General features: G+C 44.8%; 1 protein-coding gene across 5 annotated transcripts in view; it reads right to left on the bottom strand.

The window, feature by feature from the left end:
* The window catches only part of LOC126522597 (hepatocyte growth factor receptor-like), a 566,006-nt gene that overhangs the window by 20,553 nt on the left and 529,445 nt on the right, over positions 1–16,008 (bottom strand). For 3 of the 5 annotated variants that reach the window (XM_055066486.2, XM_072288826.1, XM_072288825.1), the window contains 2 exons: positions 13,731–13,953; positions 11,296–11,357 (listed from right to left, as the gene is read on the bottom strand). In XM_055066486.2, coding sequence (XP_054922461.1) covers positions 11,296–11,357; positions 13,731–13,845 — 177 coding nt within the window. In that variant the 5' untranslated portion in view covers positions 13,846–13,953. Of the gene's footprint in view, positions 1–2,617; positions 2,909–6,852; positions 6,880–8,864; positions 8,973–11,295; positions 11,358–12,511; positions 12,592–13,730; positions 13,954–16,008 lie in introns of those variants that run through there. The other 2 variants (XR_008610547.2, XR_011895240.1) reach the window with 2 other exon arrangements.

Below are 16,008 nucleotides of genomic sequence, written 5' to 3'. Positions count from 1 at the left end.
GCACCATCTACTGTGCCAAGGGAATCTCAGGTGCTTAAAAGCGGTGTTATTTATTACACATGGTATGGCATGTCCTTCTTGCACACAAAATTTTTCTAAAAATCTTACAGCCCTGACGCCTGCCGAATGTTTTAGGAAGCTCAGTACCGTGCCTTTAAGAGATGCCGCGGCTAGTGCGTCTGCCGACACATTTAAAGTTAGTCCCGTTTGTCCTGGTACCCATACCAAACGGATGCGGCGTAAATGTTGGGGGATGGATGAATAGAATTCTCGGAGACTGGTAGATGAATTTGGCACCGACAGAGCAGAACAAACGGATAAGAAGTCGGTTATGATTACGGGTGAATAAATAGATGAGGGAGGTTTTCGTAGGGCTAGATAGATAGCCAGTAACTCTGCCTGAAATATTGGTGTAAGGTCGGGCAGTCGAAGAGAGAAATACCAATTTAATGAGAGTGAGAAAATGCCCACTCCTGCCTCCTTTTCACTGACAGAAGAATCTGTGGCTACTATTGTTTCTATATGGAGGTTCTCAAGGTGGTCATGTATATCACATGGTCTTCATGAAACACTAGCTCTTCATTCTCTTTTCTTATGTAGCAGAGAATCCAAGCCACCAAAATGCGCCAATCCAATTGCGAGGCTGAGCACTCGAATCGTAGTGGAATGGGATGAGATCCACATAATAAAAGGTCCCCTCGAAGACAAGGGTTTTCGCGTGACCGCTAAGTGACAGTCACAAAATTAGACATCCAAGAACAAATGTGTCCCATGACATGATAAGAGCTAGTGGCTCAGATTTTTTCCTTGTGTTTTATTGCTGAGTTATCTTCACACTGCCTCATGTTTCGTTGTGTCACAAAGATTGCGGAACGATCGGCACATCGCGACAAAAAGTACGCGTCGATGCGTCCCCTTCATTTGTTCCGAACGGCACCAGACGCATTTTCTGTCGTGCGTGAAACACAAAGCGGCAACTAAATTGAAATGATTGCGGCTAGCGGAGGGTGCGACTATACCACACTGCGCTCTCGATGCGTGCAATCACTGATCCCATCCCAGTGAAAAGACTACGCCGCGAGGCCATATGCTTCTATACATTGTCAAAAAAAAAAAGAGAAAAAAAATGCACACGGGCATTTATGACTGCGCTAACACCACGGAACAGAGAGTCTTGAGAAGATGGGCACGACATACGTGCACAATTAAACACGTAGTGACTAGCAGAGCACGCAAGGAGCCATCTACACTGCACATTGTTCAGGCAGTGGCCGCCAAGCGGCGACACCTATAGATCTTGCGGATCATGTACCAGCATAGGTAGCTGTACAAGGTAGATGGAGAAGTCTTGAGAAAAAAAAATAGATTAAGGGAGATGAATACAAAAATACTAGGATGAAAAACATGTATAGAGAGAGAGAGAGAGAAAACAAGGGTAGGAAAGGCAGGGAGGTCAACCAGAACAGCATCCGGTTTGCTACCCTACACTGGGGGTGGGGGAAAGGGGAATAGAAAGAGGAAGAAAGGGAGAGAGGAAGCACTGAGTACGTGTGGGAACGACACCATACACAAGGACACTATAAACGGTCTGTTAAGCCCGTGCACTTCAAGTACCGCACTAGTGCACGAATCGCTTTTCGAGCCAGTGACGGGTGTGGCCACGGTCCGAGTATCTTTGACTCGGTGAGAGATCTCGAGTCCAGTCTGCGTAAAGTTGCCCGCAGAGAGAGGCGTTGGACATCGTAGCGAGGGCAGGTACACAATAGGTGCTCGATGGTCTCCTCGCACCCACAGGAGTCGCACATCGGGCTCTCGGCCATTCCCATACGGTAGGAGTATGCGTTCGTGAACGCCACTCCCAGCCACAAGCGACACAACAAGGTTGCTTCGCCGCGGGGAAGGCTAGATGGCAATTGTAGCCGTAGCGTGGGGTCCAGTTTACGTAATCTGCAATTTAGGCCACTTGAAATCCAGAGATCTTGGGATTTCTTACGCGCAAGTTGGCGAAGTTCTCTGGCAGCGTCCGACCTCGCCAAAGGTGTTGGACGCGTCTTGGTATCTTCGTGGGCACACCGGGCAGCCTTGTATAGCATACCTGACTAAATCAAGCAGGCTAGGTGACTATTTGTCACTGCGCAGTTTCAAAGGAGGCGCCAATAGATCATCATCATCGCCCAGAGAGATTTGAAAGGTTGCAGCGCGTCCCTTTCCCCACCACAGCATTAGTGAAAGGCCTGACCATCCGGCACTGCTGCGGGAGGCAGAAGACGAGTGCTGCTGTCGGGTACCTATACCGGTGAATAGTGTACCAGCGCGCTTCGACCCCTGTGCTCAACCTATACGAGAGAACCAAGACTTGGCAAGGACCTCCACTCGAGAGGAAATTACCGGCATTGGACCGGCAGGCATCCTTTTAACCGCAGTGATGGAGTAGTACATGGTACGTTCTGTTATAGACGTTCTGTAACACAGCTACACGTCGCTGGGTACCTATGCCAACAAAATAGGTAAAAGCACGCTCCTTGGTCTGGTGTTGCGACTTCTTTACGGCTACCCCAACCCTTGGGAAGTGCACCTACCTGTTGGGAAATCGCCGGCAGGAGAACGGCGGACATCCTTCTTTTTTTTTTTTTGCTATACCATGGTATTCCCAGAAATACAGGAAAGTGAAAGCGTATGCTGTAAACAAGGGGGGAATTTATTCTCTGTCATTTAACAGTTTATTTTTTTCCTCATCCAGCACATTGAAAACGGCCTGCACCAGGGCTCGTATGTGTAACCGCCAGAAGCGCATCTCAGCGGGAGTAACGGTGTCTTCGCTCCCTCTCAGTTATCAGCTCATAAAGATCTCTTTGAGATTGGTGAAGCAATGCCAGGCGCTGTCGTAAGCGTCTTGCTGGTTTTCCGGCTGCAATTCGAAGTGAGTGTAAAGGAGAGCAACATTCAGCATTCTATGTCCTTCCAGCTGCTAAAGCGGTTGATTTCTATAACTGTGCTTAGAAAGCATGTGTAGTATGGAAAGGATGTGAGATATAAGTCGAGACGTGGTGTGGGCTCACATGAGGCGCTGTGAATTTCAGCGCCGGTATTCACAAAACTCTGTTACGCTTAAAGAGTTAGTGAGAGAGAATTTCAGCCAACAGCATTGGGATTAGGTTATTAAGACTAATCGTAAATTGGAGCATCAGGATGAATTCTAAAAATCACTTACGAACCAAAAGCCTTTGCGAATTCGGTCGCAGATATTTGCGTGGCGCACTGCAGCTGCTCTCGCTCGGTTAAAAAACTGCTCACGTGACATTGCTAAACTTTTATTCTTTCGAACAAATGAGGTCCTTGACCACGAAAGCCTAAAACGGTAATACTACTAGCCTTAAAGCGCGCTATGTAATTTTACCATAAGTACTTCTTTTAAAAACAGTTTCAGTGTTGTTTCCTAGGCGGTGCTTGTGTTGTGACGTAGAAGGTGGTCACGTGGGAGCAGGACATTGTGACGTTTGGTGCTGGCTCCGTCTCGGTCAGTCGTCCGCTTTGCTGCTACTTGTCGCGCGACCTGATGTAGCAGCAGCACAGCATGCGTCAGAACGGGCCGGAGCGAGTGGAAAAACGTTACCATATTGTGCTGCCACGTGACCGCTTTCTGCGTCATGACGCCCGTACACCTCCGGTAACAAACAAAAAGCAAACTAGTTAGTATAAAGCAATTATAACAAGGTATTTATGCTGCTTTGGGGGCTGCAAGTATTTTTTTATTCTAGTGCGTTAAGGCACGTGCCTTTGGCGCCGAAACCCCAGCCTTAGTATGCCAGTGTGACATCACGTATTTCAACAAGGCACTTTCTTTCTTTTTTTTTGGGGGGGGGGGCAATGTGGCACATCGAATGTTCTTGACCTTGCTAAGTTGAGCCTCTGTCGTTTTTAGAATACAGTGAAGTACAGCTTGCTCACTGGACGATAAGAAATCATGATCGCGTAGCGCAAACAAGGAAGGATGGAAGGGGACAGTATGAACCAGCTAGCCCAGCAACTCTACTTCTGGGAGGTGATCTGTAAAGGTCGACCTAGTGGACATGCCCATTTCGTCTGCTACTGCAGGTGCTGATTGGCTGTGGCGCCTCGCTGCTGCAGCCCAGCCCAGCCAATCAGAACTTCAACAGCAGACGAAATGGACGTGTCTACTAGGTGGACCCTTACAGATTACCTCCCCTGGAGTACGCCTTTACCGACAACAACAGTCGTCAAAACCTGTGACGTCACGGCGAGCTGGCGCGGCAAATTCAAGGGACGTTGCCACCCGTTTTTCGATTCTGCGTCTTTTCTCGCTTGCCAAGCCTGTTCTCACGGCAAGAATGGTTTCTTTGGAACTGTAGAAGGGGCAGTTCGCTACAACAGTGAACATTATTGTCTGGTTAGTCTTCCTTGAATATCTGACTTTTCTATCTTATGACTGTTGGAGACACGTACGTTGCAATTTGCGAATTGAAGCCGACGAGTTTGCATACCCATGAGAGGGAATTGTGGGGACGGCACCAATTTTGTGTTTGACAGCGCTTATCTCAAAAGTGGGGCTAGTGTCAAAATGAACTCCAAGCAGATGTGTCTCGAGAACACACCGGTTTCAATGCTTCAATCGTCCGCCACGGTGGCGCAGTGGTGTTGGCGTCGAGCTGCTAAGTACGAGGTCAGCGCGATCAAATCTTGGCCGCCGCTGCCGGATTTCGATGGGCGGGAAATGCAAAAACACTCCCGTGTACCATGCATTGGTTGCACGTTAACGAACCCGAGGTGGTGAACGTTAATCCGAAGTCCCCCACTACGGCGTGCCTCATAACCAGATCGTAGTTCGGTCTTGTTAAACTACATAAGTAAAATGTTATTCAATCGCAGTGTGTATCCTCACGCGACTCGTTAAAAAATAATTAGTAAAATATTGCTCCACGTGCACGTTTATATCGGTGGTATTTATCATTAATGATGAAATTTCAGATTCGGAATTCTATATTATATTTAGGACAATACGAGCTACGGTGCATTGCGTGCTGTCAATTCATTAATTTCCAATACACAGCTACCGCTCTGAAACAAGTGAACCTACGAGACATCGACGAGTGTACGGGCGTATTTAATAGATTCTGACTTCGCAGTGCCTCTCGAATGTATCGCCGCAGCACACTCTAAAACAATGGCACATTGCTCAACCTTGAAAATGAAATTCGCAGCTATGAAAACACGCAGATCAAAAGGCAAACGCTGGAGTATCCGTGAAGGGAAGCTCTAGTAAAGCGGTCAATGAAATGCTTTGCAACCAACGGCGATGTGTGCAATATCGTTTACTTTCATTCTGTGCTTATCCACCCCAAATTTATTTTTATCTGCCACAAAGTTCATAACTTTATTGTGCTGCAAGTTTTCTTGTTATGAACAGCATCGTCCGCAAGCTATGCCGAAACGCAAGCTCCAGTGCAGGCGGATGCACTTCGTGAGACGGATACGCAGCGATGTCACAAGGGCGAAAGCGCTGCGTGATGCTTGTCGAAGGGATAATAGTAATGACAGGTGTAGGCATACAAAAGTACGACACGCATCAAGCGACATTTAGGGATTCCTGTGTGCCACAGGGACATATCCGCTCCGCAGAATTGGCCAAGAACGCCCCCCCCCCCCCCCCCCAAGTGGCACGAACCCAATGGGTAAGAACATGTAAATCTAACAATTCGATAAATATAATTTACTATTCCGTTAACAGAAGAAAACAATAAATATAATTTATTATTCCATTAACAGATTGATGTGCTTTAGAGATGCCTGTGAGCCGACATTATATGTTCCGGTTTGATAGGAAGCTAGAATATAATAAATAATATATTTATTATCTGTACACTTGGTTAACGTACAAGGCTTGCATGTACAAGCCGCTTCACTGATACTTTTATATAACTTTTGTACATGTATCCACAATTAAATCCGCCGAGATTGCGATCCACACACACAGCACACACATTCAGATCAGCCAAGAAGTCACGTGAAGCCAGGGAAATTAGGCAAAGAAAGCTTCGCTTTCAAGCAAAGTGTCGCGCGCTTGCGCTGGCATTTTAAAATTTATCATTAGTTTTTGGCCGCTAGGTTGTTTCCGAGGCAACTGTTTATTAAAGGTATGAAGGTCATGGATGACGCCACATTACAACAAAACCAAGAGGCCCTACAGTGCCTACGCCTATTTTTTTTTAATGCGGAGCATCTTCTCCAAGTTCTGCCAGCTTTTGGTTGGCGAGCCTATCTCGCCGTTCATGTAGGCCAATCCCGGCGTAGGGGCCGTCTAAAATAATGTGCCGTAGGGGGCCATTGGGAATATGCTCCTGGGATTTAGTTTACTTTCAATCCTACGCGTTGCCATCACATGGACTCTGTCCTAATTATTATACATATACATACACTATAGTCTATAACCTCTACATAACCGTTCGCTACGCAAATAGTTGCATTATTCGAACAAGAGCCTCGCGCTGCAACGATTTGCGCAATGTGGATTTCAACCACAGTCGTGTATGTCAGATTTCTCTGTACCACCTTCCCGCTTCCGTTGGGTAAGGTAGCCTCCCGGATGCTGTTTCGATTAAGCACCCTACGTTTCTCCCTTTATATCGTCTCCCTATTGCTCAACACTCCTCAAAGGGATAACACCTTGTGAATATGGTCTCTATGCAATACATGTTGCAATAAAATCTATGCAACCAGCAGTAAAAAACAACAACAACAACAAATAAATGGCAAAGAGTGAGCGCTGCACAAAAGTGTCAGTGCGACATAATGTTTCTTCCGCAAAGTTAAATAAAAAAAATGTTAGGCACTTACAGGCAGCTCCTTGATCCACGCATTTATCTACAGGGTAAAAAAATAAGCTATTAACTTCACGAGGCACAACTCGGCGCTCGCTTATGCTGCGGCGCTTGATCATCGAACGATTACGGGAAACAACTGAGTTTCACACTAATCTTGCAAGAACGCAATGTGGCACTGTAGTCACTTCACCCCCCTGGTAATGTCGAGTAGCGCATTGACAGTTCTACGATGCGTCAAGGCTTCACTGAAAAAAATGCTCGTCACGGCTTGTGTCTTAGTTCTTCGTAGCTCGGTTGCGTCGCAACGCTTCCTTATGAGCGGGTAAATGTTCTACGCTTACTACTGATCAGTTTCCGGTTATTTGTGCTTCATGCATAGTGCGTGGTAGCTCCGCAACATTTCTTTCGAACAGCAAACTGTTTTACATCTAGAAATTGCAAATTTTGTCCCGTGCTCTCGCGCGCGCTGGGTAGCCTCTGCAGTTTCAAGTACGCTTGTCGCTAAATCTAGATGTTCCCTAAACAGTAACACCCATTATGAGTAACTATTTCCTGTGCTCTAAACAATTATTTCGGCATTTATTGCTACCAAACAGACCAGTGGTAAAAAGTAGAAAGCAAATGTAGAATTAGCGATCACGAATTTTTTTTAAGAAGATCGGCACAAGAAACAAAGAAGCTGCTTCAAACCAGAAGTAGAAAACAGAAAATTTCGTGCCCTATCCATTACTATAATGCCAGCAAGCGCCGTATTTTCGAAACGTCCTCAAACAAGAGCTCTAGTTCAACTTCTATTATAAAGGCATGCCTACAGATCGCGCCAGAAACATAAACGCGCGCACATGAGCCTTGCAGTAGTATTTTATAGACGAAAAAGAACTAAGGAAGGGGAAAGTGATTTTGTGAGTTTAGAGAGTAATTCGAATGAATTGCGCATTGCTGCTGCTTAGCGCGCTGTATGTTTGGTACTAGCTAGACGCAACTCGTTGGGGTAGCAGCTTTCTCGTAACAGTGATGTTACTTTTTGGTAAACCATCACTTAATTTGCGCCACGAAAACACGAGATTAAAGTTAAAGTTTCCAGCATATTTCCGAGTCATCAAATAAAATAAAAATCGCGCTCTCTCATGCCTCTACCAAAACACAAATAAATAAATAAATAAATAAATAAATAAATAAATAAATAAATAAATAAATAAATAAATAATCGTACACCTTTTTAAAGGGCCAAATACAATTTACCTATACAATGCAACTTTGGTTTTTATAAACGTAAATATGGCGATGGCCGAAATAGCGTATAGTTGAACAAGTTTTCCACCATATGTTACGAGATTAGTTTGGTCAGAGAAAACGAGATCTGTGTAAGAGACTAACTTCGAAGCCAAATTTGTATTTACGCTCTATATTGTCGAGATAAACGTTACAAATGTAGCCGAATATAAAATTTTATGTTCACGATGCTAGCAATGCTCTTAATCGGAAACTCAAATAGCAAATTTTCATTACCATTAGATTGCTGAAAAAAATTAGGTTTATAGTTACATATATCAGTTTTAGCCTTAAATGTTTTGCTAAATCCTACAGCTGAATAAGAGAAGCTATAGAGTTACACTTCCCGCAATGCTTTCCGAAAATCAGCATAATAAAAGACGATATGAGCATAAGAGACTAATTGAAACTTCAATTCTGTTCCCTTAAATCTCGACGAGGATGCCTGTTCTAATTATGACTTTATGAGGCGTAAGAAATAATAGTTTTTTTTTTTATAGAACTGGAAAATAAAATGTTCCATTTAGCGCCCATCAATTCCAGATTCTACAATCTGCGCCTTTTTTATTTCAATATTACGAAAAGTACACTAACTACATTTTACCACAAATTATAGATAGAGCTCATTCCATTTAGCCCGGTTCAAAAGCCGCTTGGAAACGTAATTTATCTGCTCTAGAGCACATTAATCGGAAAAGTCTATACACAAATTTGTATTATTAAAGCAAGGCTCAAAATTCGGTGCACACGAACCATCGAGTAGCCGTCGTCATTATTGATCTCACAGAACAGCATGATGGTCTGCACAATGCTCATGCCGTTGAATAGGGACGTTACCGACTCCTCCACCTGTTTGGAAAACTGTAGACAGTAATAAATGCAATATAGATCAGTTTTCTCACAGCAGGAGCTGACATTTCCGAGATATTAACTCGCATGATGCGATTTAACAAAATAAAGAAATAACGAAAGGCCCAGCAGACTTGCCTAACCTCACAGAATCACAGCCCAACTTTCAGCGCGGTCACTTCTTTCGAGCTGTTGTAGACATTAGTAAATATAAGTGGCCGTATTTAAACAGCGGGGCTTAGACATCGCCCATATATGTCCTATAACATCGTTGCAATTTCCCGGAAACTTAAACTCGATGTCATATTTCATTTTCCTAGGACACCGCAAAAACATGCATATACGGCGCTTTCGAGCAATTTACTACAAAGGCCACAATTAATCGAAAACTCGTACATTTATGCACGCACACTACCAATAACGTAGACCCTACTTCTTCCAAAAATTAACTGCGTACTCCACTCTGTTCTTCCCGTACAGTGAGCAAACATACTACGTGGTACCTAAGACACGATTATAATTCTTTGGATCACGTGCGTGTATAATCTACTGCCAAGGATGCATTTATATCAGACACTTTAAACATTATACTTACACTTCCCGCAATGCTTTCCGAAAATCACCATAATAAAAGACGATATGAGCATCAGAGACTAACTGCAACTTCAATTCTGTTCCCTTAAATCTCGAAGAGGATGCCTGTTATAATTATGATTTTATGAGGCGTAAAAAACTTTATCAGCACATCATCCATAACACGACTTCTATACCTTGAGAGTTCAAATTTGGAGTCATTTTCAGTTCTCTCAGAGTGCTAGCAAAACGATCACATGATGTTTTCATACGATTCCATTAGCACGAACCATTCCGCTGCAAAGTATGGGTCTAGAAGAGTGTGCGACATTCGAGTCGCAAAACATCGAGTAAAGGTTTGAAAGGGGCTACTGGGAGGGCGCCAGACTTTCGGAAGCCGCCACAGAGGCAGCACCAGAATGACGCACAGTACCCTGTAGTTCGAGCAGTAGTCTATCCGGACATAAACTCATGACGAAGTCAAGGACTTGATCATCGCACCCAGAATGCCATGTAGAAAAAACTTCCGACAAAGCTTTGAGTGCTTGTACACTCAATATTGTTACCGTGCATTTGGACAGTACCACTTCCTTGCTTATATGCAATACACCTTATAGACTTCTGGCTTCGTTTGCTTAATGTGCCCCCAAACTTAAACAAATAAAAGTAATACATTGGTGCATGCAGCGTAATGTATTTTAAACGAAAACACAACCTTTAATGCCCTTGATTAATAGTTATGTACATTTTGTAAATTTCTATTGCCCTAATATTAGGAGATAGGCAGGTATGAAAGATGTTTTTCATTTTATACAAGTGGTAAACTAAATTTGTTATCGAACAGGACACGAAGCGAGCTCATTTGACGGCATAAACGTGCGCCAACGGAATGAGAGTGGTGCGTTTTCTTTTTTTAGATCGTAGGTGATGCAGCAACCTCCCCCCCCCCCCACCCCCCAACCCTACCACCCTCTTTTTATATCACATGAACGTTCATAAATCTATTTACAAGCAGCTCCGTTTAGTTCTGAAGCAAATCATCGAAGGTTAGCGCATTCATGTCATTTTGCCTGGTCATTCATTGGTGCCAGTTGTTACAACCACCTGCAGTTTTCTGTGCCATCTTAATTCCTTGCTTTTGTTTATATTCCTTTATCTATCCGTAATTTTATTTTATCCCTAATGCTGCGGCATAATAAGTTGTGGGATAACGGTGAGTACAAGAGTAATACAGAAAAGCAGAGGACTTGACTGTTTCAAGTTAGCGCCTTTCCTGTCAACTTCTCCGAATTTACATATCACACTGCCACTCAGATTTAAACAAAATGTTTCAAGCCTGCCGGTACGCTATCTGTAAAAACTGGCTGATGTTGCTGTTAAGATATTGCCCAAGTGCGGGACTGAGAGCGTTCTTTGAGTGGTGCTATAAATAAAAAGGATTCCCTAATATGAAACGTAATCACAGTTGACTATAGATAGAATATCTTGTTTAGTCAGCTTCAAACCAACGCTTAGCCGACTCGCCGTCACATCGCTAAATGGGCGTTCCTTAGCTGACTTTCAGATTTCCTTGAAATCCTCTATGTTTAGGCCCGAAAGGCTTGAGCAAGCGCAATGCACTGATTATATACTCTTCAAGATCATGTTGTGAAAGCAACAGCAGTTCATGGGGATCTGGGAGTAGGCGCCATTGGCGTTCAATACCGTTTTCATTCGTCTACAGGTTCTCTATTCACGATCCAGGTCTCCTCTAACTACTTACATGTGATGGTAAGTGGCTGAAGTAACATTTGGAAATTCTTGCAATCTCGGATTCTTCGTAAGCTGAAAGTAAACAAATAAACACAGTATAGAGGGAGTCACTTGCAGAATGATGATTACCTGCCACCACCAACATAGCAGAACAGCCTAGTACATGCTTGGTTTCGTTGAACGTTGTGGGAGATACGGGTTTCTCCTCCGTACTCTTGGGACAAAGGAACGACAACACAGTAGTGCAAACAGTCACAAGGGCATTTATTGCACCTTTCATAGATCCATGCCTGCTAGCCGAGTTGCTATCCCCAAAACATGCCGATGGGCGCGCGACAAATCTAGAAGTCTGACTTACCGCGTTGCGAGCGAATACGTTCGCCCCATGCTGGATCCCAACGCCTGGTCGTTCGCGTGTTCGGTCACGCCAACGGTCGTGCGTTCGAAGGCGGCCACGCGAGGCGGTCTCGCAGAAGCATGGTCGCAGCGCACGCGGAACGTCCGGCGCTGTTCGCCGACCCGCCGGGAAGGAGAGCCAGCGCCTGTCCCTCGGCGCCCGAGTAACCCCGCCGCGACGGTGGCGCCATCTCTCACACCGCGCTTGTACCACTCCGAGCGCCGCGGGCGCCAGGCCACGCGAGCCGTGCGGGAAAAACAGCATATCAGGGGATGCGCTATGCGGGAAAACATCAGGGGAGGCGCGAGGGTCGCGCATCCCCACAACGTCAGCCTGTATGACTACGGTATATTTTATATGTATTTTTGTGCTTTCAGTGTTGTGACTCTGGGCAGCGTTTAAGTTAGAAATCAAGATAACGCGTCCCTTGGCAGTGGCCGTTCTTTTCACGGAGAAAATGCACCTCAGGCGTTTTTTGCGAGGTCTTGTTCATGTATACGCTATATTTGCTCTTTCTTTATGGATAACTTCATAGCTTACATAAAGATGATCCGTAGGTGTCGGCTGAATGCTTAAGGAAAAACACTACTATGTTACAGTCAACTGAAACGGAACATCATCTGATGAGCATTAAAAATCCAGCCATTATACAATGTATAAACCCCGGTTGCTGGGAGCCAACAAAAAGGTAGTACGTTCGTCAAGGTTAAAGAGCATACGTGAGCTAAGTGATGTCATCGATAGACTTAAATAATGTATGGCCAATTATTGCTGTTTATATACACTCCTAAGCAATTAGTACACGAAAAAGTGCAAAATAAGCACGTACCTGGCGACGTGCGGACAAACCTGAACGTTATGCATGGGACATAAAACACGCAATACCACTATCCTCACTCCATGTAGGCTGCTGTGTCCCGCCACTGCAAGCTGCGCCGCTTTTTCTGCTAGAACCGTTCCAATTGCCGAGCCTCAGGCAACCGTATCTGGTCGCCTGAACCCAAGCAGATCGACAGACCGTGGATACCTTCAGCGACTCTCGCAGACGCAACAGCCGCAGCCGCCGAGCAGTATGCTTCGTATATAGAACTAAATAAAGCATCTCTCAAAGACACAACATGCGCTGGAACAAAAATAAAACACATTTGTCCTCGCGCCTCGCCTTATCTGCGTCCTTCGGAAGGCTGGCATCTGTGAACAGACTTTTACAGCAACAGCGATCGAGCATGTCAAGCGTATTACACGACGAGGCACCAAAGTTAGAATTCTCTGTTGCCGTTGTCAAGGCTTTGGGCCACTTCTTGGCCTCTGCAATACTGCGCTACCATTCCTTTAAAAACTTGATGCCGTGTTTCCGAGAACGTGTTTTGTGCGACCAGGAACGGCGTTTTCTGAGGATGCGTGTTACGGACAATAGCGTCCCAATTTTCATTTTCTATATTCAATTGGCCCAGCTTCGACTTCGTGGCTGCACCGGATTAGCTTCGTTTACAGGAACTCCACGCAAGTGCGTAGAGTAAGAAGTCGAGCCCACCTGTAGTGCAACTCGACCGCATTCACATGCATCCTACCAAGCGGGTTGGGCTAGTCAACCCACCCGTTGCAGGCGGGTTGACCGAACTCGCCTTGGCCTTCGCTTGGCACGACTCGCTAGCGTTTACATAAACCAAAAGAACAGTTTTCGTCCCTGCAAGCCGGCTCGACGCTATTTTGTAGGGTTTAAGTAAAGGTGGTCATATAGGGAGCGCCCAGCATAGGCATAAAAAAATTCGTATGTGCAGAGCCCAACACGAGGTACTTTTATAGATTTCACAATAGAAACCCAATAAAAACGTTGGTAAAAGAAAGGGTGGATAAGTGGGCTAGTTGGTAACGCATATTAATAAAAACTTAGAGCACTAAAAACACGAAGGACGTAGAAAAACTAACTAGCCCACCTATCCATCCTTTTGAAACGTATTTCTATGAGCGCATCCGGTGTGTTTCTTTGTCTACGTCCTTCGTGTTTTTAGCGCTGGAAGTTTTCATTAAAAGGAACGGTTACTCACAGCATATGTTCGCGTCAGGCATGTAGTTCTTCTTTTCCCTCGTCAGGCGACGCTCTCCGCAAGCGCCTCCCGTGAGGAGAATCGCCACGGCAAGGAGTAACACTGTCGCCTTCATAACAGTTGCAGTGGCGCGTTTCGTAGAACGTCTGCGGCAAGTGACTATGATCGTCTCCCACCGCGTCCAACGAGACGTCGTCAATGACGGAAAAGACGAGAGCTACCACTGGAAAAGAGAGGTGTGCAAAGGCATATATAAGGATCTCAGGGTGAGGGAAGGCACCAATGAGGGTGCTACTGCATATAGAAGACAGGAGTGCGTAAGATCATTCAATCAGCTGAGACGCCTCCCGAGTCTTTAAGAAATACGCAAGCCTTTAAAGAGCAAAGTCTGGTGTGTTGTACTGTGGCTAGCCAGTAGACAGCAAGTTAGGTGTATTTCAGATATTATTAGCACTTTAACTTACCAACAAAGCGTGTGAGATGTGAAATTACTCTTGCACCTTACCAGATTCAAGGTAGCGGTGCCATCGCCATAGAAAATAAAGTGGTCTGGGGCCCTTTGGACAGCTACTGCCTACCAATTCCCAGGACAGATCAATAGCTGCTCACGCGAAACGTGGGCAAATTCTTTTTTTTTTTATTTTCGAGAAGGGGAACAAAACTAGAGAAATAAGGCCGATGGAGTACCAGACTCACTTAGCAGATTTTTATGGTAATGTGGATATGCTTAAAAAAAATAAAGAACAGACGCAAATATAAGCGTGCCGAGTGGAGCTCCTAAAAAGAATAACCGTGGAGGGAGGGAGGTTTGCGGAGAGGGTACTATGAGAGTGCGGAAACGGCCAACCAGACTGTGCCTGCGTCCGTTCTTGCATTTGCTTCATTGCTCGTACATATATCTAATGATTTATCTAGTGACAAGCAGCTGTGCTCAGTGTACCTCAATCAGTGGGTCTTGCGTTCAACTTTTTTGTGGTTTCAGCTATAGGCCTAATTTCTGATGAAGCAGGATGACGTCAGCGGCAGAAAAAAAAAAGCGGAACGAACAAGACGGCGTAGCGCCGCTACGGCTTTTACTTTCTTGTCGAGGCTCTTGTGTATTCAGGAACGCCAACCATATAGAATTCTTGCTGCTGAGGCTGCAGCATGGAAGGAATCTCTTCTTTTTTCCCTGCAGTGACTTGTTGTATGCCTTTGCATTTTGCGTGACAATCGTTTGTTCGGAGAGACTTCAATATGTGAGTGTTGCATTAGTGATAATAGAATGATATCGTGGCTAAAAAAATGATAACTAAGCGGAAAAAAAAATAATGTTCAGCAGCGAGAATTATCCGGTAAATTCATGTTCCCAAGGATTTCGGCAAACTTTTACCGTGAAAACGAATTAAAAATGACGCTTAACTTGTCGGGCAAAGAGAAAACCTCTAGTACCACGCGAATGTATGTACGCACGCACGCACACAAAAGAAAACATGTATATCTATTTAAATAATATTACACATTCGCGAGCAAAAGGTTAAAGGCCATTTTCTTCGCAGCTTAGTTGCTCCTGTACGTACATACACACGTACCTCCAACGACACACGCACACACACACACACACACACACACACCCCCTATGTGTATATATATATATATATATATATATATATATGGTGTCCCAGCTAACTTTACCCAGCGTTAAAAAATATGAAATGCCTCGTAGCTGGACAGAACAAAGGTAGTGTTCTTTGCCGTCGCTTGGAGATACTAAAGCTATCTTTCCGCCTAATTAGATAATTAGTCGTAACTAATTAATCAACTTCTCCAATATTATGCTTAGATGAAAGTTGTCAATGAGGAAATTGTAGGTTGACATGAAAACTCCCGATACAGCTTTCTGTTGCTCAATACATGCTACATGAAAGTGTTCTCTCGAGAGTGAAAAAAGCCCGCAAACGCACGCAAAATCGCCGCACTACTGGCCGCTCGAGGCACCTTGCGAAGGCAGGCTGCTTGCGGCGTGGTTTACGTGTCCTCTTTGCTCGGACCAATATAACCCACTGCACCGGTCTAGTTCTTCTTTAGCGGGATTTCTTTATTTACAAACGGTGTACAGTTGGCTATTGCTGGCATGGGCTACTGAACCTTCTTTTTGATTTTCCAGACGAAGGGTCTCTTTTACGAGCACGCAAGACCGAAATCATCTACATATAGCTTTGAAAGTTGACCCAGTGTGTCTTAGCTGGCAACGGTTGTTTCACTTATATCGTAACACTTTTAGTCAATGCGCTGTACA

This window comes from Dermacentor andersoni, chromosome 6 (assembly GCF_023375885.2).
Source record: "Dermacentor andersoni chromosome 6, qqDerAnde1_hic_scaffold, whole genome shotgun sequence".
In the NCBI taxonomy this organism is placed as follows: domain Eukaryota; kingdom Metazoa; phylum Arthropoda; class Arachnida; order Ixodida; family Ixodidae; genus Dermacentor; species Dermacentor andersoni.
The sequence above is the reverse complement of the archived record's forward strand: the minus strand, read 5'-3'. Positions and strand labels throughout refer to the sequence as shown.